Source organism: Pelophylax lessonae (assembly GCF_965119305.1).
Source record: "Pelophylax lessonae genome assembly, chromosome: 8".
Lineage (NCBI taxonomy): Eukaryota > Metazoa > Chordata > Amphibia > Anura > Ranidae > Pelophylax > Pelophylax lessonae.
In genome coordinates, this window is record NC_138775.1 from 300269940 (window position 1) to 300297680 (window position 27741).

General features: G+C 55.6%; 1 protein-coding gene across 1 annotated transcript; it reads right to left on the bottom strand.

The window, feature by feature from the left end:
• Window positions 1–669: 669 nt before the first annotated feature.
• ATP6V0B (ATPase H+ transporting V0 subunit b) lies at window positions 670–27683 on the bottom strand. The gene is made up of 8 exons (XM_082265442.1): window positions 27513–27683; window positions 19536–19584; window positions 7479–7562; window positions 7252–7329; window positions 5580–5649; window positions 4445–4496; window positions 3478–3668; window positions 670–1108 (listed from the first exon to the last, which is right to left on the bottom strand). The coding sequence occupies exons 1-8, from the start codon at window positions 27577–27579 to the stop codon at window positions 1082–1084; spliced, it is 618 nt and encodes a 205-aa protein (XP_082121568.1). The 5' UTR covers window positions 27580–27683; the 3' UTR covers window positions 670–1081.
• Window positions 27684–27741: the final 58 nt, after the last annotated feature.

Consider the following 27741-nt stretch of genomic DNA (forward strand, 5'->3'; position numbering starts at 1 on the left):
CTGGTGCGAAGCGGGAACCAGCGCCATTCCAGTGCGGGGTTCCCGATCACACCGCTCTCCGCAAACCGCTGCGGGTGTCAATGTAACGTTAATGACACCCCCAAAATCAGTGTGAACTTATCGGATCGCATTGGTCTGAACCCACGCATATGATCCAATTCCAGTGCGAACCAAAAAAAGGTTCCTGCACAATTTTGGTCCAAATGCGATGCGATTTCAGCCATACAAACTGTGCGGCTGAATTGGCATCGCATGCGATGTGCACAGCAATGCGAATCACGTGCGATGTCCGGCATCGGATCAGTGTGAACCCCGCCTAAACCAGAGAGTTATATGGGTGAGGGGGGGGGGGGGGGGAGAAATGGTATTTAGGTTTTTGTTTTTTTGTTTTTTAACCCATCAATTAGTTGGGTGGGGGTGGGGGTGAGGGCTTTATTGGCAGCACGGGTTATCCAAGGCTGTTGTGAAATGAGACGATCGTGCCGCCCTCGGTGTGATCTGCCACTGGGGTCGCCAAGGGAACACAATACAGACAATACAGCGGTGTGCATGCAGCGGCAGCGTCCTAATTCTACGTATACCGCTACAAGGTATATACAGATATAAACAAATATACATCTATAGATCCATTCCCCCAATAAAACTCTCCAGTCTGCAGATGGTGGGAGGGAATCCTGCGCTCCTCGGCGCTCCTTTAATTTAGTCACATAAAAACAGTCACATGACCGGCGTCACTGCGGCGATCAGAGGGGGGGAGGGGGGGGGGGTGGAATGACAACACTCTCCTGGCGTTTGTTGAGAAAGGAATACCTTAGTAAATAGATCTCCACAAAACAAATATATTATATTTTATCACAAGATCCTAAAACAGGGCGACATCGGGGGAGGGGTAAAATAATTATATACACCATTCTTTACAGCACATTTCAGGAGTTTCAAATAAAAATACAACCGGCCCCAAAAAAAAAAAAATAGTCATGTGACGGTGATGTCAGCGATGAGCGGATGGAATAAATAAATCTCCTCTTCTGGTCTCCGGGAATGGAGGACGCAACGCACAGCTCTGCGCAAACCGCTCCGCTCAGTCCCCCATCTTTACTTTAGAGGTCTGCAAGAGAAATAAGATGATGGTTAGGGGGGTGCAGAATTAGAGTGGGGGGGTTGTACAATCGGGGGGGGGGGGGGGCGTGTGGTGTACAATCAGAAGGGGGTGTATACAATCAGAGGGGGGTGTAAATTCAGAGTGGGGGGAGGGGGGTGATTGCACGATCGTCTGCTCTCAGGGCCGATTTCTCATTTTTCGAAAAGGCGTTTGCCCGATATTTCTGCAGGTGTATGGCCAGCTTTACTGCATAAATAACACTGGCAGGGAAGGAAGTGTGTGCCTAAATTGTGCTTACTAACTGTGTGTGTTGGGGGGAGGGGCTTTGTGACAGGCACACAGAGATCAGAGAGCTTAGCTGAGACACACAATCTCTCTGTGCCTGTGTGACAGAAGAGCCGCCGGCTCTCTGGCGCGCGCACACAGGCACTCTCTAGGCGCGCGCACACAGGCACTCTCTAGGCGCGCGCACACAGGCACTCTCTAGGCGCGCGCACACAGGCACTCTCTAGGCGCGCGCACACAGGCACTCTCTAGGCGCGCGCACACAGGCACTCTCTAGGCGCGCGCTCACAGGCACTCTCTAGGCGCGCGCTCACAGGCACTCTCTTGGCGCGCGCTCACAGGCACCCTCTTGGCGCGCGCTCACAGGCACCCTCTTGGCGCGCGCTCACAGGCACCCTCTTGGCGCGCGCTCACAGGCACCCTCTTGGCGCGCGCTCACAGGCACCCTCTTGGCGCGCGCTCACAGGCACCCTCTTGGCGCGCGCTCACAGGCACTCTGTCAGTTTCTTGGAAGATTGCGGGAGGCCGGCGGCAATTTAATCACAGCCAAGGCACGGCTCTGGCGGCGCACGCCCACTGCCGAGACCGCATGCACATAATCACGCGGATCTACATGAATATGTGCAGCCGAGCCGCCCAGCCGCAGTAAATCTGCAAGGGGCGGTCGGGAAGTGGTTAACTGACAACTGTGTGGTCGAGGGACGCTGTACCCAAATAAAATTGATGTCCTTTTTTTCCCCCCACAAACAGAGCTTTCTTTGGTGGTATTTGATCTCCTGTGCGATTTTTATCTTTTGCGTTTTAAACAAAAAAAGCTGAGACACTTAAGGAAAAAAATGTTTACTTGCGGCTATAAAAAACACCCCAAAAAAAAAAAAAAATCAAATTTCTTCATAAATTTAGTTTATACCAATTTGTATTCTGCTACAAACTTCTGGTTAAAATAAACCCTAATAAGTGTTTATTGATTGGTTTGCGCAAAAGTTATCACGTCTACAAACTAGGGGATATTTTTATTAATTACTTTTTTTTTTTTTTTTTTAACTAGTAATGGTTACAATCAGCGACTTATAGCGGGATTGCAGCGGACATTCGGACACTAACTGACACTTTTTGGGAACCAGAGATACCAATACAGTGATCAGTGCTAAAAAATATGCACTGTCACAGTACTGACATTGGCAGGGAAGGGGCTAACATCAGGGGGCAATCAAAGGGTTAACTGTGCGCCTAGCCAGTGTTTCACTAAACTGTGGGAGGTGCTTGTATTAGGAAGATGATATGGATCCATGCAGAAACACAGGACCCATGCCTTCCCTCCTGTCAGTACGGCGATCTGTCTTGCTTACTGAGGCAGATTGCAGTTCTGGGTCTCCGGCTGATGATCAGCGGGTGCCAGCGAACATCGAGTCCGCGGTGGCCGCCACCATCGAGTCCGCGGTGGCCGCCACCATCGAGTCCGCGGTGGCCGCCACCATCGAGTCCGCGGTGGCCGCCACCATCGAGTCCGCGGTGGCCGCCACCATCGAGTCCGCGGTGGCCGCCCCCATCGAGTCCGCGGTGGCCGCCCCCATCGAGTCCGCGGTGGCCGCCCCCATCGAGTCCGCGGTGGCCGCCCCCATCGAGTCCGCGGTGGCCGCCCCCATCGAGTCCGCGGTGGCCGCCCCCATCGAGTCCGCGGTGGCCGCCCCCATCGAGTCCGCGGTGGCCGCCCCCATCGAGTCCGCGGTGGCCGCCCCCATCGAGTCCGCGGTGGCCGCCCCCATCGAGTCCGCGGTGGCCGCCCCCATCGAGTCCGCGGTGGCCGCCCCCATCGAGTCCGCGGTGGCCGCCCCCATCGAGTCCGCGGTGGCCGCCCCCATCGAGTCCGCGGTGGCCGCCCCCATCGAGTCCGCGGTGGCCGCCCCCATCGAGTCCGCGGTGGCCGCCCCCATCGAGTCCGCGGTGGCCGCCCCCATCGGCTCCCGCTGTGTGTGTGTGGGAGTCTAACCCCACCCTTCCACAATCCATCCGAAACTACGCAGCCCAAACACGTCTTCCGGATAGGACTGGTGCGCCAGGACAGTATATATGGCTCCGCCTCCACTTACCTGAAGAATCGACACAATGACCCCGAACAGGCCGATGGCGCTGCCGAATATCTCCACAATCAGGATCTTCACGAAGAGGCTGGCGTTCTGGGCGTCGGCCAGCGCTGCGCCACTGCCAACGATACCGACACAGATCCCGCAGAACAGGTTAGAAAAGCCCACTGTGAGGCCGGCCCCAAACATGGAGAACCCTACAGATACAAAATACACGTGAGACCGAAAATCCACAATACAAACATTATCCCTGGGAGAGAATCAGAGGGAAAATCTTCTCAGATCACCAGAAAGTTCTGCTCTTATTTACCCAGACAGGGAGGGGGAGGGGGGAACCAGAGAAGGTCTAAGAGCCTCATATAAAGAGCCCATTGTGCTGAAGTACAGCCACACTACAACACCGCCATCTACTGACCACATTGCAGAATGCAGACTGATAAAAGCAACAGGGAGGGCTTAAAAAAGCCGCTGTATGACCTTACACTCCACTGCAACCACCACTGCAACCACACCACCTAAATTCCCAGTATGAGGGGTTTCCACCATCCCTGTGCTGAGTTCCTGGGTCTGTACACCTGCTGTGCCCATTAGGAGGGGTTTCCATCATCCCTGCTGGATATTCATATATTAGTATTATAGTGAAAACAAAGGAGGAGAAGTTGAATTAGGGTGGATGGGAACACCCCCAGAAATAAGATTGGAGAGGTGGCGCTCCTAGAGGCTGAGAGTGAGAACAGCAATCAGCAGACTACCAGCGCATGAGAGATCTGAAATAAATTACTGCTGCAAGTCCAGTCATTGTTCGATCATCTGATGGCCACATTCATCTCACAACCATCAGACCGGAATTCCCCATCCAAATTAGTATAGAATGGGCTGAGGCCACTCTTCAGGTGCTGAGGTACTAAAAGTCCCAGCATGCCCTGGAAGGCAGAACCCCAACCCCTGTGAGTAGACAATGCAGAGGACTGACCTGCATGGTAGTTGTTCCTCCCGATTTTCTCCGGAGTGTCTCCTGAGAAACGCTGCAATACAAAACAACATTTTCACAGATTAACATCCCCCACCATGAGCCATCACCCCGCCCCCACAGAACACGTCTGACCTCTCACCTCACACTCCACCCCCCCTCCCCTCGAGTGGGTGAGGTCAGGTAGTTTACCAGAAGGCTGCCTAACACCCCCCCCACCCCCCTCCATTCACCCCTAGCCCCTCTCCAGAAGGAAAGGCCACCTACGGCCCCCCCTGCCCCTCTCCAGGAGGCCGCCCATCGTCCCCCGCCCCTCTCCAGGAGGCCGCCCATCGTCCCCCCCTGCCCCTCTCCAGGAGGCCGCCCATCGTCCCCCGCCCCTCTCCAGGAGGCCGCCCATCGTCCCCCGCCCCTCTCCAGGAGGCCGCCCATCGTCCCCCGCCCCTCTCCAGGAGGCCGCCCATCGTCCCCCGCCCCTCTCCAGAAGGCCGCCCATCGTCCCCCGCCCCTCTCCAGAAGGCCGCCCATCGTCCCCCGCCCCTCTCCAGAAGGCCGCCCATCGTCCCCCGCCCCTCTCCAGAAGGCCGCCCATCGTCCCCCGCCCCTCTCCAGAAGGCCGCCCATCGTCCCCCGCCCCTCTCCAGAAGGCCGCCCATCGTCCCCCGCCCCTCTCCAGAAGGCCGCCCATCGTCCCCCGCCCCTCTCCAGAAGGCCGTCTACCGCCCCCCAGCCACCTACCGCCCCCCACCCCTCTAGAGAAGGCCACCTACTGCTCCCCACCACTCTACCAGACTTGCCATCTCAGCCCTTTTCCTTGATTTTTTTTTTCCCCTAGCAAAACAATGCTGCTGTCATGACTGTCAAGAGCCTGCGCACACTGTGTATAACGAAAGGGTAGTTCTGCAGTCATCAGTCATACCTACATCAGTAGAACTGACCTCCCCGCAGCAGCCCCTGTGAGAATTTTTAAGGGCCGGAGATGAAGTCACAGCGAATGATGAGACATTTCTGGTTACAGGGAGGAGGTAAAAAGAGGGGACTTTCTGTGGGGGGGGGGGGGAGAGGAGTGGGAGGTTTGGGGATAAGATGTGGACGATGCCCGGGCATACAATGGAATTCAGGTATCAGAGACCCTCACCTCCGCCATATTGCTGATCACAATGGCCATGATGATTCCGTAGATGGCCACCGCTTCACAGAAGATGATGCTGGAAGAAGGAAATTAACAGACATGAGTGCAATTACCATCGGTCACCCCCCAGATCCCCCAATTATGTGATATTGAGAGGGGGGGGGGTCATGCAGGAAATGTGACTTCCTTCCTAAGTGTCACCAGTGGTGACATCTCTTGCCATCAGAAAGGAAGCTTCACCCAAGGCACGCATCGTCCTTCCTCCATGGGATTGGCTACATAATGGGGGCCTACCAGCTGATGGCAAACTACAATTTCCATCATGCCTCTGGGAGTCTTTATTGTACAGAATTTATATAGCACCAACAGTTAACGCAGCACTTAAAATGAAGGCAGACAGTACAGTTACAATACACTTTGGTACAAAAGGAATCAGAGGGCCCTGCTCAGTAGAGCTTACAATCTAAGAGTCATGCTTGTAACTATCAGTCTTGTAATGCTTCATGGGACTTGTAGTTCCGCAACCGCTGGAGGGCCACAGACTGAGAACTCGTGAGCTACATGGTATACTTAAGGGCTGGAAGGGGAGATACTTAGGTGGGTGGAGCTTGGACTGCAGAGTAGGTGGGTGGAGCTTGGACTGCAGACATCCCTTCCTCCTCCCCCTGGACATCCCTTGCTCCTCCCGCTGGCCACCAACCGTGGGACATCCCTTGCTCCTGCCGCTGGCCACCAACCGTGGGACATCCCTTGCTCCTGCCGCTGGCCACCAACCGTGGGACATCCCTTGCTCCTGCCGCTGGCCACCAACCGTGGGACATCCCTTGCTCCTCCCGCTGGCCACCAACCGTGGGACATCCCTTGCTCCTCCCGCTGGCCACCAACCGTGGGACATCCCTTGCTCCTCCCGCTGGCCACCAACCATGGGACATCCCTTGCTCCTCCAGCTGGCCACCAACCATGGGACATCCCTTGCTCCTCCCGCTGGCCACCAACCATGGGACATCCCTTCCTCCTCCCGCTGGCCACCAACTATGGGACATCCCTTCCTCCTCCCGCTGGCCACCAACCATGGGACATCCCTTCCTCCTCCCGCTGGCCACCAACCATGGGCCATCCCTTGCTCCTCCCGCTGGCCACCAACCATGGGACATCCCTTGCTCCTCCCGCTGGCCACCAACCATGGGACATCCCTTCCTCCTCCCGCTGGCCACCAACCATGGGCCATCCCTTGCTCCTCCCGCTGGCCTCCAACCATGGACATCCCTTCCTCCTCCAGCTGGCCACCAATGATGAAAGTACCTTCCTCTTCCCACTGACCACTAGCGGTGGATACACCTTCCTCCTCTAGCGGACCACCAATGATGAAGATACATTCCTCTCATGGTCAATTAGCCTTTTGTTTGGGGACCCCTGTTGTTCTCAACGCTAAAAAGGAAAACTTTAGTTCCTCTCTAAAACAAATCAATATGAAGCAGAAATAACAGGTCACCGTGTCACATGACATGCATTACCATATTAGCGGGTTTTACAATTCACAAATATGGATTGCAAATCTGTATTGTAACAGTCTGGAGTTAAAATAACGGGATTGTAGGAGAATTGGAGCATTATGTCATCTATTCAGTTACCTGAGGAAGGAATTCTAATGGTCCCTGCAGGACTGATATACACTTACCTGACCAGGTTCTTGGTTTTAATGCGTGGAGCCTTCACTCCTCCTCCCAGGATGCTGGAGCCAGTAATGTAAATACCCCTTTAAGAAGAAGACAGATCATTTGTCACAGGTATTAAACAGCGGTACTCCCTGTACAGGGACCGAGCACACGGCCCCGTCCCAGGGACATTAGTAGAGTTGAATGACGGAGGGATCAGAACAATAGCTGCACCCCCTCTGTCACTTACCAGGCTGCTCCCACCACAGACAGAGAGATGGCCAATCCGATGCCGAGGTTTGCCCACATGTACGGCGAGGTCTCCGTCAGGAACCTGAAGAAAGGACATGGACCAATCAGATTCAAGTTTTCACACCACATCCGATATGTGACAGAGCAAAACATTGGCTGAACACACACAGCTGTTATGTAGGGTGTTCAATGTTATGGGAGATCGAATGTATATAATAAAGCTGCTAACACAAATAGAGGTTTACTTTAGACACCAACCAACCGTGAAGGTCACCCCCTTTACATTTGTTTGAGGATTTCCTGTCTGATGCCGCCACCTGATGTCAGCCTGCATCTCCCCAAATACCATTGCGGTATAGTGCGGGAAATTCTGGTCTGCTACTAGTGATCTGACCATACACCGTACCCATCAGCTTAGCTTAGTACACTACCAAGCAGGGGGACTCCCTGAACCACAGTACCCGTACTGACCCACCCGTGACATCACCTCAAGGAGCGGCAGGACATGGAGCCTACAAAAGTAAAGCACTGCTGACCACCAACAATAGACATCCCGGTCCTCCTCCCGCTGGCTGCCAACAATGGACATCCCTTCTTCCTCCCGCTGGCTGCCAACGATGGATGTCCCTTCCTCCTCCCGCTGGCTGCCAACGACGGACATCCCTTCCTCCTCCCGCTGGCTGCCAATGACGGACATCCCTTCCTCCTCCCGCTGGCTGCCAATGACGGACATCCCTTCCTCCTCCCGCTGGCTGCCAATGACGGACATCCCTTCCTCTTCCCGCTGGCTGCCAATGACGGACATCCCTTCCTCCTCCCGCTGACTGGCAATGATGGACGTCCCTTCCTCCTCCCGCTGGCTGCCAACGATGGATGTCCCTTCCTCCTCCCGCTGGCTGCCAACGATGGATGTCCCTTCCTCCTCGCGCTGGCTGCCAACGACGGACATCCCTTCCTCCTCCCGCTGGCTGCCAATGACGGACATCCCTTCCTCCTCCCGCTGGCTGCCAATGACGGACATCCCTTCCTCCTCCCGCTGGCTGCCAATGACGGACATCCCTTCCTCTTCCCGCTGGCTGCCAATGACGGACATCCCTTCCTCCTCCCGCTGACTGGCAATGATGGACGTCCCTTCCTCCTCCCGCTGGCTGCCAACGATGGATGTCCCTTACTCCTCCCGCTGGCCGACAACAACAGACGTCCCTTCCTCCTCCCGCTGGCCGACAACAACAGACGTCCCTTCCTCCTCCCGCTGGCCGCCAACGATGGATGTCCTTTCCTCCTCCCGCTGGCCGCCAACGACAGACGTCCCTTCCTCCTCCCGCTGGCCACCAATGATGGACGTCCCTTTCTCCTCCCCTGGCCATCCCTTCCTCCTCCCCCTGGCCACCACCGATGGACAGAGTTTTCGCCTCCCACTGGCCACCAACGATGGACATCCCTTCCTCCTCCCACTGGCCACCAATGATGAAAGTACCTTCCTCTTCCCACTGACCACTAGCGGTGGATACACCTTCCTCCTCTAGCGGACCACCAATGATGAAGATACATTCCTCTCATGGACAGTCAACTAGCCTTTTGTTTAGGGACCCGTGCCCTTCTCAATGCTAAAAAGGAAAACTACAGTTCCTCCCTAAAACAAATCAATATGAAGCAGAAATAATCTCAAACTACCAGAAGGTTACCAAATGTTAGTCCTAAATAAAGTTCTCCTTTATTAGTATTTATTTAGTACTAAAATTTGGTAACCTTCTGGTAGTTCAGATTATTTCTGTATAAAACTTCTTTTATTAAAAAAAAAAAAAAAGGTTACTATTAGAAAAACGGGGGGGGGGGGGGGGGCTGTATATACCTAATGTCCTGTTTTTCAACCCCAGAGAGGAAAACTCCTGTTTGTTTCAATATTTTTCCATGATTCTCAAATAGAGAGAGAGCGGCCTCTGCATTAGGAGGATTTCCTGATAAAGTGATCGGTGATCACAGAATGGAAGGTATGGTGCATGGGCCCCAAACACGACACCCTCCATGCAGCCCCTGCAAGAGTCCAGGACACAGTTCTGGTCTTCTACTGTCCTCCGACTAAAAAACAGTCTTCAGATCTCTGGATCTCCATCATAGGTTTTCCTCTCTCTGGATCACCTAAAACCGTCACCGACATGGATCCTGCAGAAGTACAGAGTGCCGCACACATCCCCGGCAGGCTTACAGACGGGGGGGGGGGGGAGGGGGGGGGGGTGTGTAAACGCTGATTGGGCACAGCGGGGTCACACATGAATGGTGCGCTATGAAGAGGAGGAATAATCTGCACATTGTTAGGAGAGAGAACTAGACTCACACACTGTAATTTATCATCACCCGGGTGTGACCGAGCCGATGTCCGTCACCTGACCGAGCCAATGTCCGTCACCTGACCGAGCCAATGTCCGTCACCTGACCGAGCCAATGTCCGTCACCTGACCGAGCCAATGTCCGTCACCTGACCGAGCCAATGTCCGTCACCTGACCGAGCCAATGTCCGTCACCTGACCGAGCCAATGTCCGTCACCTGACCGAGCCAATGTCCGTCACCTGACCGAGCCAATGTCCGTCACCTGACCGAGCCAATGTCAGTCACCTGACCGAGCCAATGTCCGTCACCTGACCGAGGATTTCCCATTATCCCAAACTCAGCACTGTGCAGAAAGAAGAACTCCGACCCCTACAGCTGAATATCTAATAAGTCCATACCAGAAAGAAGAAGAACTCCCAACCACTACAGCTGAATATTGTCCATACCAGAGCTCCCATGTCCTTCCACACACAGTCTGGAGTCTTTACCTAATACAGGGAATGCATTGCGGTAAAAAAACCTTTCCAATTTACAACCAATATAAAGTGGTGGTAAATGCTGAAGGTTTTTTACATTAAAAGAAGTGTGGGGGGGGGGGGGGGTTATTGCACATTTATACTTACCTAGGCAGATGCTGCAACTGTCCCCCGGCGCCCCTACACAGCAAACTGAGCGATCAAACACCTCAGATCGATCAATTCTGACAGCTCCCGGAACAGCTGACTGTCGGTCACCGCTCTCCACTCTGCCCCCTCCTCCCTCACTGGAGTGCTGGGCTGTGAAGGAAGTGGGGAGGGGCCAGCTCAGACTCTCTGCCCCCTCCTCCCTCACTGGAGCGCTGGACTGTGGAGGGGTGGGGCCGGCTCAGACTCTCTGCCCCCTCCTCCCTCACTGGAGCGCTGGACTGTGGAGGGGTGGGGAGGGGCCGGCTCAGACTCTCTGCCCCCTCCTCCCTCACTGGAGCGCTGGGCTGTGAAGGAAATGGGGAGGGGCCGGCTCAGACTCTCTGCCCCCTCCTCCCTCACTGGAGTGCTGGGCTGTGAAGGAAGTAGGGGGGGCCAGCTCAGACTCTCTGCCCCCTCCTCCCTCACTGGAGCGCTGGACTGTGGAGGGGTGGGGAGGGGCCGGCTCAGACTCTCTGCCCCCTCCTCCCTCACTGGAGCGCTGGGCTGTGAAGGAAATGGGGAGGGGCCGGCTCAGACTCTCTGCCCCCTCCTCCCTCACTGGAGCGCTGGGCTGTGAAGGAAGTGGGGAGGGGCCGGCTCAGACTCTCTGCCCCCTCCTCCCTCACTGGAGCGCTGGGCTATGAAGGAAATGGGGAGGGGCCGGCTCAGACTCTCTGCCCCCTCCTCCCTCACTGGAGCGCTGGGCTGTGAAGGAAGTGGGGAGGGGCCGGCTCAGACTCTCTGCCCCCTCCTCCCTCACTGGAGCGCTGGGCTGTGAAGGAAATGGGGAGGGGCCGGCTCAGACTCTCTGCCCCCTCCTCCCTCACTGGAGTGCTGGGCTGTGAAGGAAGTAGGGGGGGCCAGCTCAGACTCTCTGCCCCCTCCTCCCTCACTGGAGTACTGGACTGTGGAGGGGTGGGGAGCGGCCGGCTCAGACTCTCTGCCCCCTCCTCCCTCACTGGAGCGCTGGACTGTGGAGGGGTGGGGAGGGGCCGGCTCAAACTCTCTGCCCCCTCCTCCCTCACTGGAACCCTGGGCTGTGAAGGAAGTGGGGAGGGGCCGGCTCAGACTCTCTGCCCCCTCCTCCCTCACTGGAGTACTGGACTGTGGAGGGGTGGGGAGCGGCCGGCTAAGACTCTCTGCTCCCTCCTCCCTCACTGGAGCGCTGGGCTGTGAAGGAAGTGGGGAGGGGCCGGCTCAGACTCTCTGCCCCCTCCTCCCTCACTGGAGCGCTGGGCTGTGAAGGAAATGGGGAGGGGCCGGCTCAGACTCTCTGCCCCCTCCTCCCTCACTGGAGTGCTGGGCTGTGAAGGAAGTAGGGGGGGCCAGCTCAGACTCTCTGCCCCCTCCTCCCTCACTGGAGTACTGGACTGTGGAGGGGTGGGGAGCGGCCGGCTCAGACTCTCTGCCCCCTCCTCCCTCACTGGAGCGCTGGACTGTGGAGGGGTGGGGAGGGGCCGGCTCAAACTCTCTGCCCCCTCCTCCCTCACTGGAACCCTGGGCTGTGAAGGAAGTGGGGAGGGGCCGGCTCAGACTCTCTGCCCCCTCCTCCCTCACTGGAGTACTGGACTGTGGAGGGGTGGGGAGCGGCCGGCTAAGACTCTCTGCTCCCTCCTCCCTCACTGGAGCGCTGGGCTGTGGAGGAAGTGGGGAGCGGCCGGCTCAGACTCTCTGCCCCCTCCTCCCTCACTGGAGCGCTGGGCTGTGGAGGAAGTGGGGAGCGGCCGGCTCAGGCTCTCAGCGGCTCGGGTGTCGGTCCAGGAACCTGGCAGGTCCCAACTCCGTGGTCATGACGACGCGGTGCCGGACCGACTTCTGTGATGTCAGCAGAGAGCAGACTTCAGACCACACTGCTGAAAACGGGTCACAGGACCGCAGAATGAACTCCACTCCTGAGATCCATAGGAGATGCACAGCCAAACGAGCTTTCCCCGCACTTCCCAGCTTTCCCAGCACTTCTCCTATAATGCATTCTCTGTATTAAAAGGTAAAAAAAGAAAATCAATTGTTAGCTCCCCTCAGCCCAACCCCCCCCCCCTGCACCCCCCTAACACCTGAGCCCGATCTCAATCCAACTCTGTGCCTGAGAGCAACGATGCCGCTCTCTCTCTCTCTCTCTCTCTCCTCACTGGACATTGAGGAAGCCATTGGCTCCTGCTGCTGTTAATCAAATGCAGTGAGGAGAGAGAATGATTTTCAGAACTGTCTATGTCCATAGACACACACAGCCCAGCAATCAATCCCACAAATCTGCAACCATAGGCAGGGGCTTCCAATGGTGACACCAAATGGAAGTTTTGGTGCCGAAACTGAAAATGCCGGATGGTGGCTGAAAACTGAAAATAACTAAAACATATTTTTATATATAATTCTATTCCCCTTTTTAATCAACCACTTGCTGACCACCAACAGTACATATACTGCGGCAGGTCGCCTCTGTCCTGTGAAATGATTAAACTGTACATCGCTTCGCGAGAATGTGAGCGGGGAGCGCACCCATTCGCCACAGGGGAAGCCAATCAGCTGATCCGCCTGCCGGTATTACCATCGGGCACCCGCGATCCCTCCCTGTGGAGACAGAACGGCGGTCTGCTGATGTAAACACTGCACACCGTTCTGTCAGCAATGGACACAGGGATCCTCTTATTTAGGGTGTTCATTACATAAGCCCATCCCCCACACAGTTAGAAAGCACCCCCTATGGACATTTAACCCGTTGATCACCCCTAGGTTAACTCCTTCCCTGCCAGTGTCATTAGTACAGTAACAGTGCATATTTTTAGCACTGATTACTGTAGTAATGTCACTGGTCCTCCCCAAAAGTGTCAAAAATGTCAGTCAGGGGACCGATCTGTCCGCCACAATGTCGCAGTCCTGCTAAAAAAAAAATCGCAGATCGCCGCCATTACTAGTAAAAATAAATAAAATTTATAAACCAAAAATGACAAATACTTCCCCTAGTTTGTAGATGCGATAACTTTTGCGCATACCAATCAATTAACCCTTTAAGCCCCGGGAGATTTTACCCCCTTCCTAACCAGGGCCTATTTCGCGATTCGGCACTGCGTGACTTTAACGGACAATCGCGCGGTCGTGCGACGCTGTACCCAAATGAAATTGAGGTCCTTTTTTTCCCATAAACAGAGCTTTCTTTTGGTGGTATTTGATCACCTGTGCGATTTTTTGATCATGCGCTATAAACAAAAAAAGAGCGACAATTTTGCAAAAATAATATTTTTCACATTTTTTTATATGAAATTCCCCAAAAAAATAAAAAAAATGTAAAAATCAAAATTTTTTAACATTTTCGGCCAATTTGTTTTATGCTACATATGTTTGGTAAAAAAAAAAAAAAAATCACAAAAAGCGTATTTTGATTGGTTTGCGCAAAAGTTATTGCGTTTACTAACTAAGGGAAAGATTTCTGTCATTTTTGGTGTTTTTTTTTTTTTTAAACGCGTCGTTTAATGGCGGCGATCTGCGATTTCTTTTGTGGGACTGCGACATTGCGGCGGACAGATCGGACCCCTGACTGACATTTTTGACACTTTTGGGGGTACCAGTGACATTACTGCAGTAATCAGTGCTAAAAATATGCACTGTCACTGTAAAATGACACTGGCAGTGAAGGGGTTAACTTTATTTGAGAGGGAGGGGCTGTGTGTGTCCCTAGGGGCGTGATTCTAACTGTGATTGGCTGTGGCTTGAGGTGTAGGAACAGTGATTAACGGTCCTACATAGTAGAACCGTCTGATCTCCATTCATACACCGGGGAGAATGACAGGCGGCTTTGTTTACATCAGCCGCCTGCCTTTCTCCCGCTGTCACGGACGATGGTGAGTGAGCAGCAGGCATCGGGTCCGCCGCTCACACGCGCGCGGGGGGGGGGGGGGGGGGGGGTCCGTGACCGCGGGAGCGCGCCTCCAGTGGCGTGCGCTCGCTCCCCAGAGCCTCACAGGCTAGTGACGTACCGGTACGTCACTTTGCCTGTGAGGGGCTGTTCGCCGCAGTATATGTACTTGCTGTGGTCGGCAAGTGGTTAAATAAAAAAAAAAAATTTAAAAAATCAGATTTCTTTTAATTTTTTTTTTTTTTTTACAAAAATGGATTTTTATTCCCCCTGGAGAGAAGACAATAAGCGGATTCGGCGTTATGACATCACAGGAAGACGTAGAACAGATTTGGTTTTAGAGTGACTTTAGATATCCTTGGAGAAGTCAGCCCAGACACGCGGGGACCGGATCCGGCTGGGACACGAGGTACCTCTGTTGTGACTGTAAACACACAGGAGCTGACACTCTAAACATTAGGCGGGGAATGTTTTGGTAAACAGGACCGGCTTTAGCCCGGAATAAAGGAAGTATTTACATTCCTAATCCTCCCCAGAAAACTCAAAGACACCCGACCCCCTCCGATGACTGACATTAAGGTCATTATAAGGCCCCTTTCACACTTGTGCAATTTTACTGCTGCGATTTGGACTGGACTTGAAGCAATGCCTGTGTAATCTGGAGGTCTCTGGAGCTCAAAAACACAGCAAAGTCAGACCAAAGTAGTGCTGGGAACACTTAAAGTTGCAGAGATATGAAGGGTACTCATGGAGTATGACTTGGCATGTGACCTTGCAGTCCCAAGTAAAGTTACACAAGTTACATAGTTATATAGTTAGTGAGGTTGAAAAAAAAAAAAAAAAGACATCAGTCCATCCAGTTCAACCTATGATGTGTGTGTGTGTTTGCTGTTAACCGTACATTGTATACCCCTGTATGTTGTACATTGTATACCCCCTGTATGTTGTACATTGTATACCCCTGTATGTTGTACATTGTATACCCCTGTATGTTGTACATTGTATACCCCTGTATGTTGTACATTGTATACCCCCTGTATGTTGTACATTGTATACCCCCTGTATGTTGTACATTGTATACCCCCTGTATGTTGTACATTGTATACCCCCTGTATGTTGTACATTGTATACCCCTGTATGTTGTACATTGTATACCCCCTGTATGTTGTACATTGTATACCCCCTGTATGTTGTACATTGTATACCCCTGTATGTTGTACATTGTATACCCCCTGTATGTTGTACATTGTATACCCCCTGTATGTTGTACATTGTATACCCCCTGTATGTTGTACATTGTATACCCCCTGTATGTTGTACATTGTATACCCCCTGTATGTTGTACATTGTATACCCCCTGTATGTTGTACATTGTATACCCCCTGTATGTTGTACATTGTATACCCCCTGTATGTTGTACATTGTATACCCCCTGTATGTTGTACATTGTATACTCCCTGTATGTTGTACATTGTATACCCCTGTATGTTGTACATTGTATACCCCCTGTATGTTGTACATTGTATACCCCTGTATGTTGTACATTGTATACCCCTGTATGTTGTACATTGTATACCCCTGTATGTTGTACATTGTATACCCCCTGTATGTTGTACATTGTATACTCCCTGTATGTTGTACATTGTATACCCCTGTATGTTGTACATTGTATACCCCCTGTATGTTGTACATTGTATACCCCCTGTATGTTGTGGTCTTTAAGGTGCCCATCTAATAGTTTTTTTAAACTATTGATGCTCCCTTCTGATACCACTGCTTGTGGAAGAGAATTCCACATCCTTACTGCTCTTACAAGTGTAAAAGGGGCCTTAAGGAAAATTTCCTCCTCAGGTCCCCAGCTAACACTCCTGCCCCCTCCCCCTTGCTGGGTGCACCCATAGATATCCTGCTTGTGCGCTCTCGCTCCCAAGTCATTCTCTGCATCCATAAGACAGAGTGTGGCTCAGCCCCGCCCCCTGCTCCCACCCCACTGACAGCCAATCAGGACCCAGGAGAGCGTAAGCTCAGGTGCACATCACTGGATTGAGATGTGGCTTGGATAAGTATTTTGGGGGGGGGGGCATAGAATGCACCTTCAGGCCCGATTCCCATCGGTGTGATGCAGTAAGGCCCTGATCACACCTGAGCGGATTTCAGCTCATAAAACGCTCATCTCTGAAGTCTCAAAACTCCCAACAAGCAAAATCCCATTCATTTCAATGGCCCCCCAATCACAGATCAGCATTCTGTCACCTGAAACAAAACGCCTGAAGCTCAAAAAAAGTACATGAGCTTCTTTTTTGTTAGATGTCAATGCCGGCCTCCAAACACCTGCAAAAAACACCTGAAAATGATAGCTCAGGTGTGAATGGAGCCAAAACCCTGCGATTCATTGCCGGTTCCCACATTGCACCTGAATTGCACACCGATTCACACTGAACTCTGCGACCTACTAGGGGTGTCAATGTAGCGTTATTGACACCCCCAGATTGGTTCACAGATCGAACTTTGAAATGGTGAAGGAAGTGGATCACATGTGTGTGAACACCAATAGGATCCGATTCCAGTGCAGACCAAAAAAAAAAAAAAAATGGCCCTGTACCATTTTGGTGCGATGCCATTTCAGTCATACAGTTTGCATGGCACAGACATGGCATGGGATCTGCACAGCAATGCGTTGCGAATCATGTGATGTCTGTCATCGCACCCGTGTGATCCCGCCCCTTGGCCTTTAAAACCCCTCCAAACCATAGAGAGGAGATACGAGGGATGAAAGGAGTCCATAGAGAGAAGAGGAGATACGAGGGATGAAAGGAGTCCATAGAGAGGAGAGGAGATACGAGGGATGAAAGGAGTCCATAGAGAGGAGATACGAGGGATGAAAGGAGTCCATAGAGCCGCAGAGAATTCCAGGAATTCCTCATCAGTCCCATGAAATCCCGGAAGGCAGAATCCTGAATGCGAGGACAGAAAGTGAAAGATTTCTATAGATTCGGAGGTGTTGGGGAAGGCGGAAATCTGAAGCTGGTATTACCGGTTTGATGAGGATTTTGTTTTTTTTACTTCCCGTTTCAGTGATGGGGGTCACCAGAACAAGAAATGGCAGTAAATCTGTCCAGCAGGGACACCGGGAGCAATGAAATCCCTTTACAGATCAGGGAAGGAAGATGGTAAACTCCGTGCTTATGGTTATGTAATGGAAATAAATGGAAAGTATGTAGGCTGCTGCCCCCCTAGAATATAGTCCAAGACTATATAAAGATAGAGAGAAAATGAGGGAAATGGCGCTGCCTAATAAAAGTGATGTGCAAAACAAAGAAATTTCCCCTTGGGTGGGACTTTATAGGCACTGAACTTATAATGAGACAAAGCATATAAAATTTATAAAGTTTATTGAAAAATTCTAACACAATAGATAAAAACAATGTAGGCAAGCTGAATGATACATCACATGTAACAGTGGAACATAGACCACAGAGTCCCCGGGTAATCACCCGACGCGTTTCGGAGTATTACTGTGAACTCCTTCAGGGGTGCACAGGACCCCGGCCATCCTCTTTTAGGAACCCCTGTATACCCCGAAACACTACAGGGACCCTCCAGTACGTCTATTGCAGGACCAACAGAGGGAACCAGGATCCACTTGAGGGATCACCATCTACATTCATATACCCGCTCTATACCCCTGTGTGGGGTGGGTATATCTGGTGAGTGGGCTACCTATTATAGGGGTCACGGAGCACCTCACCTCATCACCCACCACAGGGTCACCAGCATTGTGTATATTATTGTCACTTTATTTATTTATAAAGAGTCCTGACCTCAACCCAATAGAATACCTTTGGGATGAATTCGATTGTGAGCCAGGCCTTCTCATCCAACACCAGTGCCTGACCTCTGGAAGAATTTTGCGGCATCACGTCACACACAGCAGCGTCACCTCACACAGCGGTGTCACGTCACACACACATCGGCGTCACGTCACACACACATCGGCGTCACGTCACACACACACACACACACACACACACACACACACACACAGCAGCGTCACGTCACACACACACACAGCAGCGTCACGTCACACACACACACACACACACACACAGCAGCGTCACGTCACACACACACACACAGCAGCGTCACGTCACACACACACACACACACACACACACACACACAGCAGCGTCACGTCACACACACACAGCAGCGTCACGTCACACACACACACACAGCGGCGTCACGTCACACACACACACACACACACAGCGGCGTCACGTCACACACACAGCGGCGTCACGTCACACACACAGCGGCGTCACGTCACACACACACACACACACACACAGCAGCAACACGTCACACACACAGCAGTGACACGTCACACACACACACACACACAGGCGTCACGTCACACACACACACAGCGGCGTCACGTCACACACACACACACACAGCAGCGTCACGTCACACACAGCAGCGTCACGTCACACACACACACAGCAGCGTCACGACACACACAGAGGCGTCACGTCACACACACACAGCTGCGTCACGTCACACACACACACACACACACACACACACACACACACACACACACACACAGCAGCGTCACGTCACACCACACACACACAGCAGCGTCACACACACACACACAGCAGCGACACGTCACACACACACACACACACACAGCAGCGACACGTCACACACACACACACACACAGCAGCGACACGTCACACACACACACACCGCAGCGACACGTCACACACACACACACAGCGGCGTCACATCACACACACACACAGTGGCGTCACATCACACACAGTGGCGTCACGTCACACACAGCGGCGTCACGTCACACACACAGCGGCGTCACGTCACACACACAGCGGCGTCACGTCACACACACAGCGGCGTCACGTCACACACACACACACAGCGGCGTCACGTCACACACAGCGGCGTACGTCACACACACACAGCGGCGTCACGTCACACACAGCGGCGTCACGTCACACACACACACACAGCGGCGTCACGTCACACACAGCGGCGTCACGTCACACACACACAGCGGCATCACGTCACACACAGCAGCGACACGTCACACACACACACACACACACACACAGTGGCGTCACGTCACACACATTGGTGGCTGTGTTATATTTTATTATATTTACAAAAGGCCAAATAAATGCACTCACCAGGCTACATCAAAGCGAAATCCCAGATCGAATATCGTGTAACACGTTCCTAGGAGAGAGAAGAAATCTCACATCAGACATGAAATGTCTCCACCATCACCACACAGCTTACAACCAGATCCGGGAGATTCCATCATCTGTACTCACCACCAATGTGATAGAAAAGAAACAAAGTATCCGTACACCGGAGACACGAGGAGGACGGGGGGGGGGGGGGGGGGGGCACGAGGACGACGGGGCACAGGATTCGGAAACTTTGTTTCTTTTCTTATTACTATTTTATCATCTTTGGGGGTTTCATTTTTTAATCTCCTGCAGCAAATCCAAAATCACTCCGATCTCTGCAATCATCTATTACACATCTATACTTCCTTCTCTACATATACCCCTCCCCCATCCGCTCTATATACATCCTTCTCTACATATACCCCTCCCCCATCCGCTCTATATACATCCTTCTCTACATATACCCCCCCCCCCCAATCCGCTCTATATACATCCTTCTCTACATATACCCCCCCCCATCCGCTCTATATACATCCTTCTCTACATATACCCCCCCCATCCGCTCTATATACATCCTTCTCTACATATACCCCTCCCCCATCCGCTCTATATACATCCTTCTCTACATATACCCCCCCCCCCAATCCGCTCTATATACATCCTTCTCTACATATACCCCCCCCCATCCGCTCTATATACATCCTTCTCTACATATACCCCCCCCATCCGCTCTATATACATCCTTCTCTACATATACCCCCCCCCCCCAATCCGCTCTATATACATTCCTCCGCTCCAATATTCTGATTGCAGTAATCCGGCACAGAGGATTGGGGATGTTGCTCGGGGGTACGGCCAGCTCTGTCCTATCAGCCCCAGTACTAAACTTCTACTGGAGGATGCGATGAGGGACTGCAGGAGGTGCCCATCCCCCCTCATTATATACAGAGGAGGACTGACAGTCCGAGATCACCCACCCATCACAAGAGGGGCTCCCCCCCATAGGGAGTAAGGTTTATGGAAAGCACCCCCCCAAACCATCTACAGGGAGTCCTGTCTATAGGAAGTCCCCCCTCCTCCCAATCCATATACAGGCCGGCTGGTCATGTGACAGGAGGAGATTTGGGGAAGTGCGGATTGCACACAATGACTCAATGGGGATGCGGAGAGGAAGAGGGATTGTGAAATCCAACAGACAGAGAGACCGGCAGCCATTACTGAAGTGTGATCCCTGCCTCGGATCACTCTTCCCCCCCCCCACGGCCTCAGATCACTCTTCCCCCCCCCCCCACGGCCTCAGATCACTCTTCCCCCCCCCCCCACGGCCTCAGATCACTCTTCCCCCCCCCCCCCACGGCCTCAGATCACTCTTCTCCCCCCCCCCCCCACGGCCTCAGATCACTCTTCTCCCCCCCCCCCACGGCCTCAGATCACTCTTCTCCCCCCCCCCACGGCCTCAGATCACTCTTCCCCCCCCCCGGCCTCAGATCACTCTTCCCCCCCCCCACGGCCTCAGATCACTCTTCCCCCCCCCCCCCCACGGCCTCAGATCACTCTTCCCCCCCCCCCCCCGGCCTCAGATCACTCTTCCCCCCCCCCCCCGGCCTCAGATCACTCTTCCCCCCCCCCCCGGCTTCAGATCACTCTTCCCCCCCCCCCCCACGGCCTCAGATCACTCTTCCCCCCCACGGCCTCAGATCACTCTTCCCCCCCCCCCCACGGCCTCAGATCACTCTCCCCCCCCCCGGCCTCAGATCACTCTTCCCCCCCCCCCCCCCACGGCCTCAGATCACTCTTCCCCTCCCCCCCCCCACGGCCTCAGATCACTCTTCCCCCCCCCCCCCCCCCACGGCCTCAGATCACTCTTCCCCCCCCCCCCCCCCACGGCCTCAGATCACTCTTCCCCCCCCCCCCCCCACGGCCTCAGATCACTCTTCCCCCCCACGGCCTCAGATCACTCTTCCCCCCCCCCCACGGCCTCAGATCACTCTCCCCCCCCCCCCGGCCTCAGATCACTCTTCCCCCCCCCCCCCCACGGCCTCAGATCACTCTTCCCCCCCCCCCCCACGGCCTCAGATCACTCTTCCCCTCCCCCCCCCCACGGCCTCAGATCACTCTTCCCCCCCCCCCCCCACGGCCTCAGATCACTCTTCCCCCCCCCCCCCCACGGCCTCAGATCACTCTCCCCCCCCCCCCCCCCCACGGCCTCAGATCACTCTCCCCCCCCCCCCCCCCCACGGCCTCAGATCACTCTTCCCCCCCCCCCACGGCCTCAGATCACTCTTCCCCCCCCCCCACGGCCTCAGATCACTCTTCCCCCCCCCCCACGGCCTCAGATCACTCTTCCCCCCCCCCCCCCCACGGCCTCAGATCACTCTTCCCCCCCCCCCCCCACGGCCTCAGATCACTCTTCCCCCCCCCCCCCCACGGCCTCAGATCACTCTTCCCCCCCCCCCCCCACGGCCTCAGATCACTCTTCCCCCCCCCCCCCCACGGCCTCAGATCACTCTTCCCCCCCCCCCCCCACGGCCTCAGATCACTCTTCCCCCCCCCCCCCACGGCCTCAGATCACTCTTCCCCCCCCCCCCCCACGGCCTCAGATCACTCTTCCCCCCCCCCCCACGGCCTCAGATCACTCTTCCCCCCCCCCCACGGCCTCAGATCACTCTTCCCCCCCCCCCACGGCCTCAGATCACTCTTCCCCCCCCCCCACGGCCTCAGATCACTCTTCCCCCCCCCCCCGGCCTCAGATCACTCTTCCCCCCCCCCGGCCTCAGATCACTCTTCCCCCCCCCCCCCCGGCCTCAGATCACTCTTCCCCCCCCCCCGGCCTCAGATCACTCTTCCCCCCCCCCGGCCTCAGATCACTCTTCCCCCCCCCCGGCCTCAGATCACTCTTCCCCCCCCCCCCCACGGCCTCAGATCACTCTTCCCCCCCCCCCACGGCCTCAGATCACTCTTCCCCCCCCCCCCACGGCCTCAGATCACTCTTCCCCCCCCCCACGGCCTCAGATCACTCTTCCCCTCCCCCCCCCCCCCACGGCCTCAGATCACTCTTCCCCTCCCCCTCCCCACGGCCTCAGATCACTCTTCCCCTCCCCCCCCCCCACGGCCTCAGATCACTCTTCCCCTCCCCCCCCCACGGCCTCAGATCACTCTTCCCCCCCCCCCCACGGCCTCAGATCACTCTTCCCCCCCCCCCCACGGCCTCAGATCACTCTTCCCCCCCCCCCCACGGCCTCAGATCACTCTTCCCCCCCCCCCACGGCCTCAGATCACTCTTCCCCCCCCCCCCACGGCCTCAGATCACTCTTCCCCCCCCCCCCACGGCCTCAGATCACTCTTCCCCCCCCCCCACGGCCTCAGATCACTCTTCCCCCCCCCCCACGGCCTCAGATCACTCTTCCCCCCCCCCCCCCCACGGCCTCAGATCACTCTTCCCCCCCCCCCCCACGGCCTCAGATCACTCTTCCCCCCCCCCCCACGGCCTCAGATCACTCTTCCCCCCCCCCTGCCTCAGATCACTCTTCCCCCCCCCCCCTGCCTCAGATCACTCTTTCCCCCCCCCCCCTGCCTCAGATCACTCTTCCCCCCCCCCTGCCTCAGATCACTCTTCCCCCCCCAACCCTCTTCTTTAAAGCCCAACTCCGGGGAATGTCGTTTTCCGGCCTCCACTGTGCCAACCGAACGTCTCACCTTCCTACCTAAAACCTGATCAATACCTCAGGCTATCATATCCTGCGCGCAACACGCGCGCCTCCGTCTATCATATCCTGCGCGCAACACGCGCACCTCCGTCTATCATATCCTGCGCGCGCCTCCGTCTATCATATCCTGCGCGCGCCTCCGTCTATCATATCCTGCACGAACGCGCACGCCTCCGGCCATCTTATTCTGGACAAACGCAGGCTAAGATAGCCGGAGGCGCGCGCCTGCGTTTGTCCAGAATAAGATAGCCGGAGGCGCGCGCCTCCGGCTATCTTATCCTGCACGCGCGCACCTCTGACTACCATATCCTGCACGAACGCAGGCACGCGTCTCCGGCTATCATAACCTGCGCGCGCACCTCCAGCTATCATATCCTGCACGAACGCAGGCGCGCGCCTCTGGCTATCTTATCCTGTGCACGCACCTCCGACTATCATATCCTGCATGAACGCACACGCGCGCGCCTCCGATTATCATACCCTGCATGAACACGCGCACGCCTCTGGCTATCATATCCTGCGCGAATGCACGCACCTCCGGCTATCTTATTCTGCATGAACGCATGCGCGCGCCTCCGATTATCATATCCTGTACGAACGGATCTGAAGGCTCAGTGGCAACACAGACAGTTCTTATGTCAGCCAGCTGGATATCAGTAAATAAATTGGTGAAATGGGGGAGGGATATTTGATTATTGGGGGAGGGGGATCTGATGGTGTGTACAGTGTAGATGACCGATCTCCCAGAGATCTGGATGAATGGCAGACTGATCCGGTCCTCCCCAACCAAGACCGGACGAGCCCAATGTTTACCCCCCAACAATACAGAGGTGACCCCCCCCTCCCATCCCCCACCACATCCACACAGAGAACTGAACAGACCGCTACCGAATGTTTACATCTCACCAATAAATCTAAGAAAAATCATCTGTATATCATCTGACCCCGCCAGATCTATTTCCCCCCCCCCAGTGAGGGCAGATCTACGCACAGACACCCCCCCCCGGTGAGGGCAGATCTACGCACAGACACCCCCCCCCGGTGAGGGCAGATCTACGCACAGACACCCCCCCCCAGTGAGGGCAGATCTACGCACAGACACCCCCCCCCCCCGGTGAGGGCAGATCTACGCACAGACACCTCCTCCTCCCCCCGGTGAGGGCAGATCTACACACAGACAACTCCTCCCCCCCCGGTGAGGGCAGATCTACGCACAGACACCCCCTCCTCCCCCCGGTGAGGGCAGATCTACGCACAGACACCCCCCCCCCCCCCCCCCGGTGAGGGCAGATCTACGTACAGACACCCCCCACCCCCCGGTGAGGGCAGATCTATGCACAGACACCCCCCGGTGAGGGCAGATCTACGCACAGACACCGTCTCTCCCCCCCCCCCCCAGTGAGGGCAGATCTACGCACAGACACCCCCCCCCCCCGGTGAGGGCAGATCTACGCACAGACACCCCCCCCCCCCGGTGAGGGCAGATCTACGCACAGACACCCCCCCCCCCGGTGAGGGCAGATCTACGCACAGACACCCCCCCCCCCCCGGTGAGGGCAGATCTACGCACAGACACCCCCCGGTGAGGGCAGATCTACGCACAGACACCCCCCACCCCCCGGTGAGGGCAGATCTACGCACAGACACCGTCTCTCCCCCCCCCCCCCCCCCCCAGTGAGGGCAGATCTACGCACAGACACCCCCCCCCCGGTGAGGGCAGATCTACGCACAGACACCCCCCCCCCCCCCCCGGTGAGGGCAGATCTACGCACAGACACCCCCCCCCCGGTGAGGGCAGATCTACGCACAGACACCCCCCCCCCCGGTGAGGGCAGATCTACGCACAGACACCCCCTCCCCCCCGGTGAGGGCAGATCTACGCACAGACACCCCCTCCCCCCCGGTGAGGGCAGATCTACGCACAGACACCCCCCCCGGTGAGGGCAGATCTACGCACAGACACCCCCCCCGGTGAGGGCAGATCTACGCACAGACACCCCCCCCGGTGAGGGCAGATCTACGCACAGACACCCCCCCGGTGAGGGCAGATCTACGCACAGACACCCCCCCCGGTGAGGGCAGATCTACGCACAGACACCCCCCCCCCGGTGAGGGCAGATCTACGCACAGACACCCCCCCCCGGTGAGGGCAGATCTACGCACAGACACCCCCCCCGGTGAGGGCAGATCTACGCACAGACACCCCCCCCGGTGAGGGCAGATCTACGCACAGACACCCCCCCCCCCGGTGAGGGCAGATCTACGCACAGACACCCCCCCCCGGTGAGGGCAGATCTACGCACAGACACCCCCCCCGGTGAGGGCAGATCTACGCACAGACACCCCCCCCCCCGGTGAGGGCAGATCTACGCACAGACACCCCCCCCCCCGGTGAGGGCAGATCTACGCACAGACACCCCCCCCCCCCGGTGAGGGCAGATCTACGTACAGACACCCCCCCCCCCCGGTGAGGGCAGATCTACGTACAGACACCCCCCCCCCAGTGAGGGCAGATCTACGCACAGACACCCCCCCCCGGTGAGGGCAGATCTACGCACAGACACCCCCCACCCCCCGGTGAGGGCAGATCTACGCACAGACACCGTCTCTCCCCCCCCCCCCAGTGAGGGCAGATCTACGCACAGACTCCCCCCCCCCCCCGGTGAGGGCAGATCTACGCACAGACTCCCCCCCCCCCCCCCCGGTGAGGGCAGATCTACGCACAGACACCCCCCCCCCCCCCCGGTGAGGGCAGATCTACGCACAGATTGCTCCCTGTATCTAAAGGCCAGGGAGGGGAGATGTGTGGGGGGGGGATACAATGCTCGGCTCTGACTCTCCTCTATATTATTCTTTTTTCCAGGAATAAATATCACGAGACATCCGATGAATGGAAATTGTGAGACTGCCGGAGACACTTCCCCAAATCTCACATCTGTACCCCCCCCCCCATTGGGGGAGGGGATCACACGTGTCCACCATACACAGGAACCTCTCACTGACCTCCTCTACTTCCTCACATCACCTCCATGTTTAATCCTAAGGTGACCCCCCTCCCCCCCGTCAGCATTCTGCCATGTTAGTTAGTATGTCACATTATCATTGGGGGGTTCACACAGACAAAGGGGTGCAGAAACAAGGATAGAGGAGGAGCATCTGATCTGGGGGGGTTCTATGTCAGGTATTGGGGTGATGGAGGTATGGGGGGGGGGGTGGGGAGAATGGAGACATATGTAGGTATTGGGGTGACAGAGGTATAGGAGGGGTATAGAGATAATATATGGGGGGGGGGTTGACGGGAGAGACATGTCAGGTATTGGGGTGACGGGGGGTATAGAGATAATATATCTGGGGGGGGGGTTGATGGGAGACATATAAATGTTAGGTATTGGGGTGACGGAGATATAGGGGGGTAGAGAGATAATATATGGATGGGGGGTGATAGGAGACATATGTCAGGCATTGGGGTGATGGAGGTACAGGGGGGGGAGTATAGAGATAATATATAGATGTGGGTGACAGGAGACATATGTCAGGTATTGGGGTGACGGGGGGTATAGAGATAATATATCTGGGGGGGGGGTGATGGGAGACATATAAATGTCAGGTATTGGGGTGATGGGGGGTGTATAGAGAATAAGGAGGGGGGAGGGTAGTGTGGGGGTGATGGGAGACATACAAGCAGGGTTTGGGGATGGGGGAGGGGTACACAGATGATACATGAGGGGAGGTTCAGGTATCGGGGTGATGGAGGTGGGGAGGTGAATAGGGGGGGGGGGAAGGGTATACACAGCGGGATGGGGGGGGGGTGATACATGAGGGGAGGTTCAGGTGTAGAGGGATCTTTAGGGGAGGGGTACAGAAATGATAAGTGGGGTTCAGGAGTGAATAGTGGGGGGGGGGGGTCAGACAGAGGGATGGGGGAGGGGGATTTGGGTATTGGGGTAACAGATGAGGAAGAGGAACAGGGGGTCATATATTAGGGGGGGGAGGGGTACACTGATGATATATGAAGTGGGGTTCAGGTATGATGGGGGGGGGATGGGAAGGTCAGATATTGGGGGATGGGGGTGATCAGAGATGGGGTTGAGGTATGAAGGTGGGGGATGGGGTGATGAGCAGGAAGGATGGGGAGGTCATATATTGGGGGGTACACAGATTATATAGGAGATGGGGTTCAGGGTAATGGTGAGGTATGGGGGAGGGGAAAGGTCTCACATTGGGGGTCCGGGTGGGGGAGGTCTCACATTGGGGGGTCTCTTACCTACGATGATGAGTGTGGCCCAGAAGGCCAGGGAGACCCCGGAGTAGAGTAGTACGTGTCCGTTCATGGCCGCTCCGCTCTCCTCTCACTGATCCTGGAAGGCAGAAGCTCCCTGACACCCCGGCCCGAGATCAGCTGACCACCGCCCACCAATCACCTGACCGCGCCCCCACGTGACCACCCCCTTCCAGCCTGTCGTCCTGCGTCTAACTACGTAAGGACGCCTCGG

Bases quoted from the DNA above. Each gene is read 5' to 3' on its own strand.
- ATP6V0B (XM_082265442.1), bottom strand. From the start codon at position 27,579: ATGAACGGACACGTACTACTCTACTCCGGGGTCTCCCTGGCCTTCTGG. The intron at 5,650-7,251 runs GTAAGTGTATAT...TCCTTCTTCCAG, and splicing joins AAAACCAAGAACCTGGTCAG to CATCATCTTCTGTGAAGCGG. The intron at 4,497-5,579 runs GTGAGGGTCTCT...TTTGTATTGCAG, and splicing joins TGATCAGCAATATGGCGGAG to CGTTTCTCAGGAGACACTCC.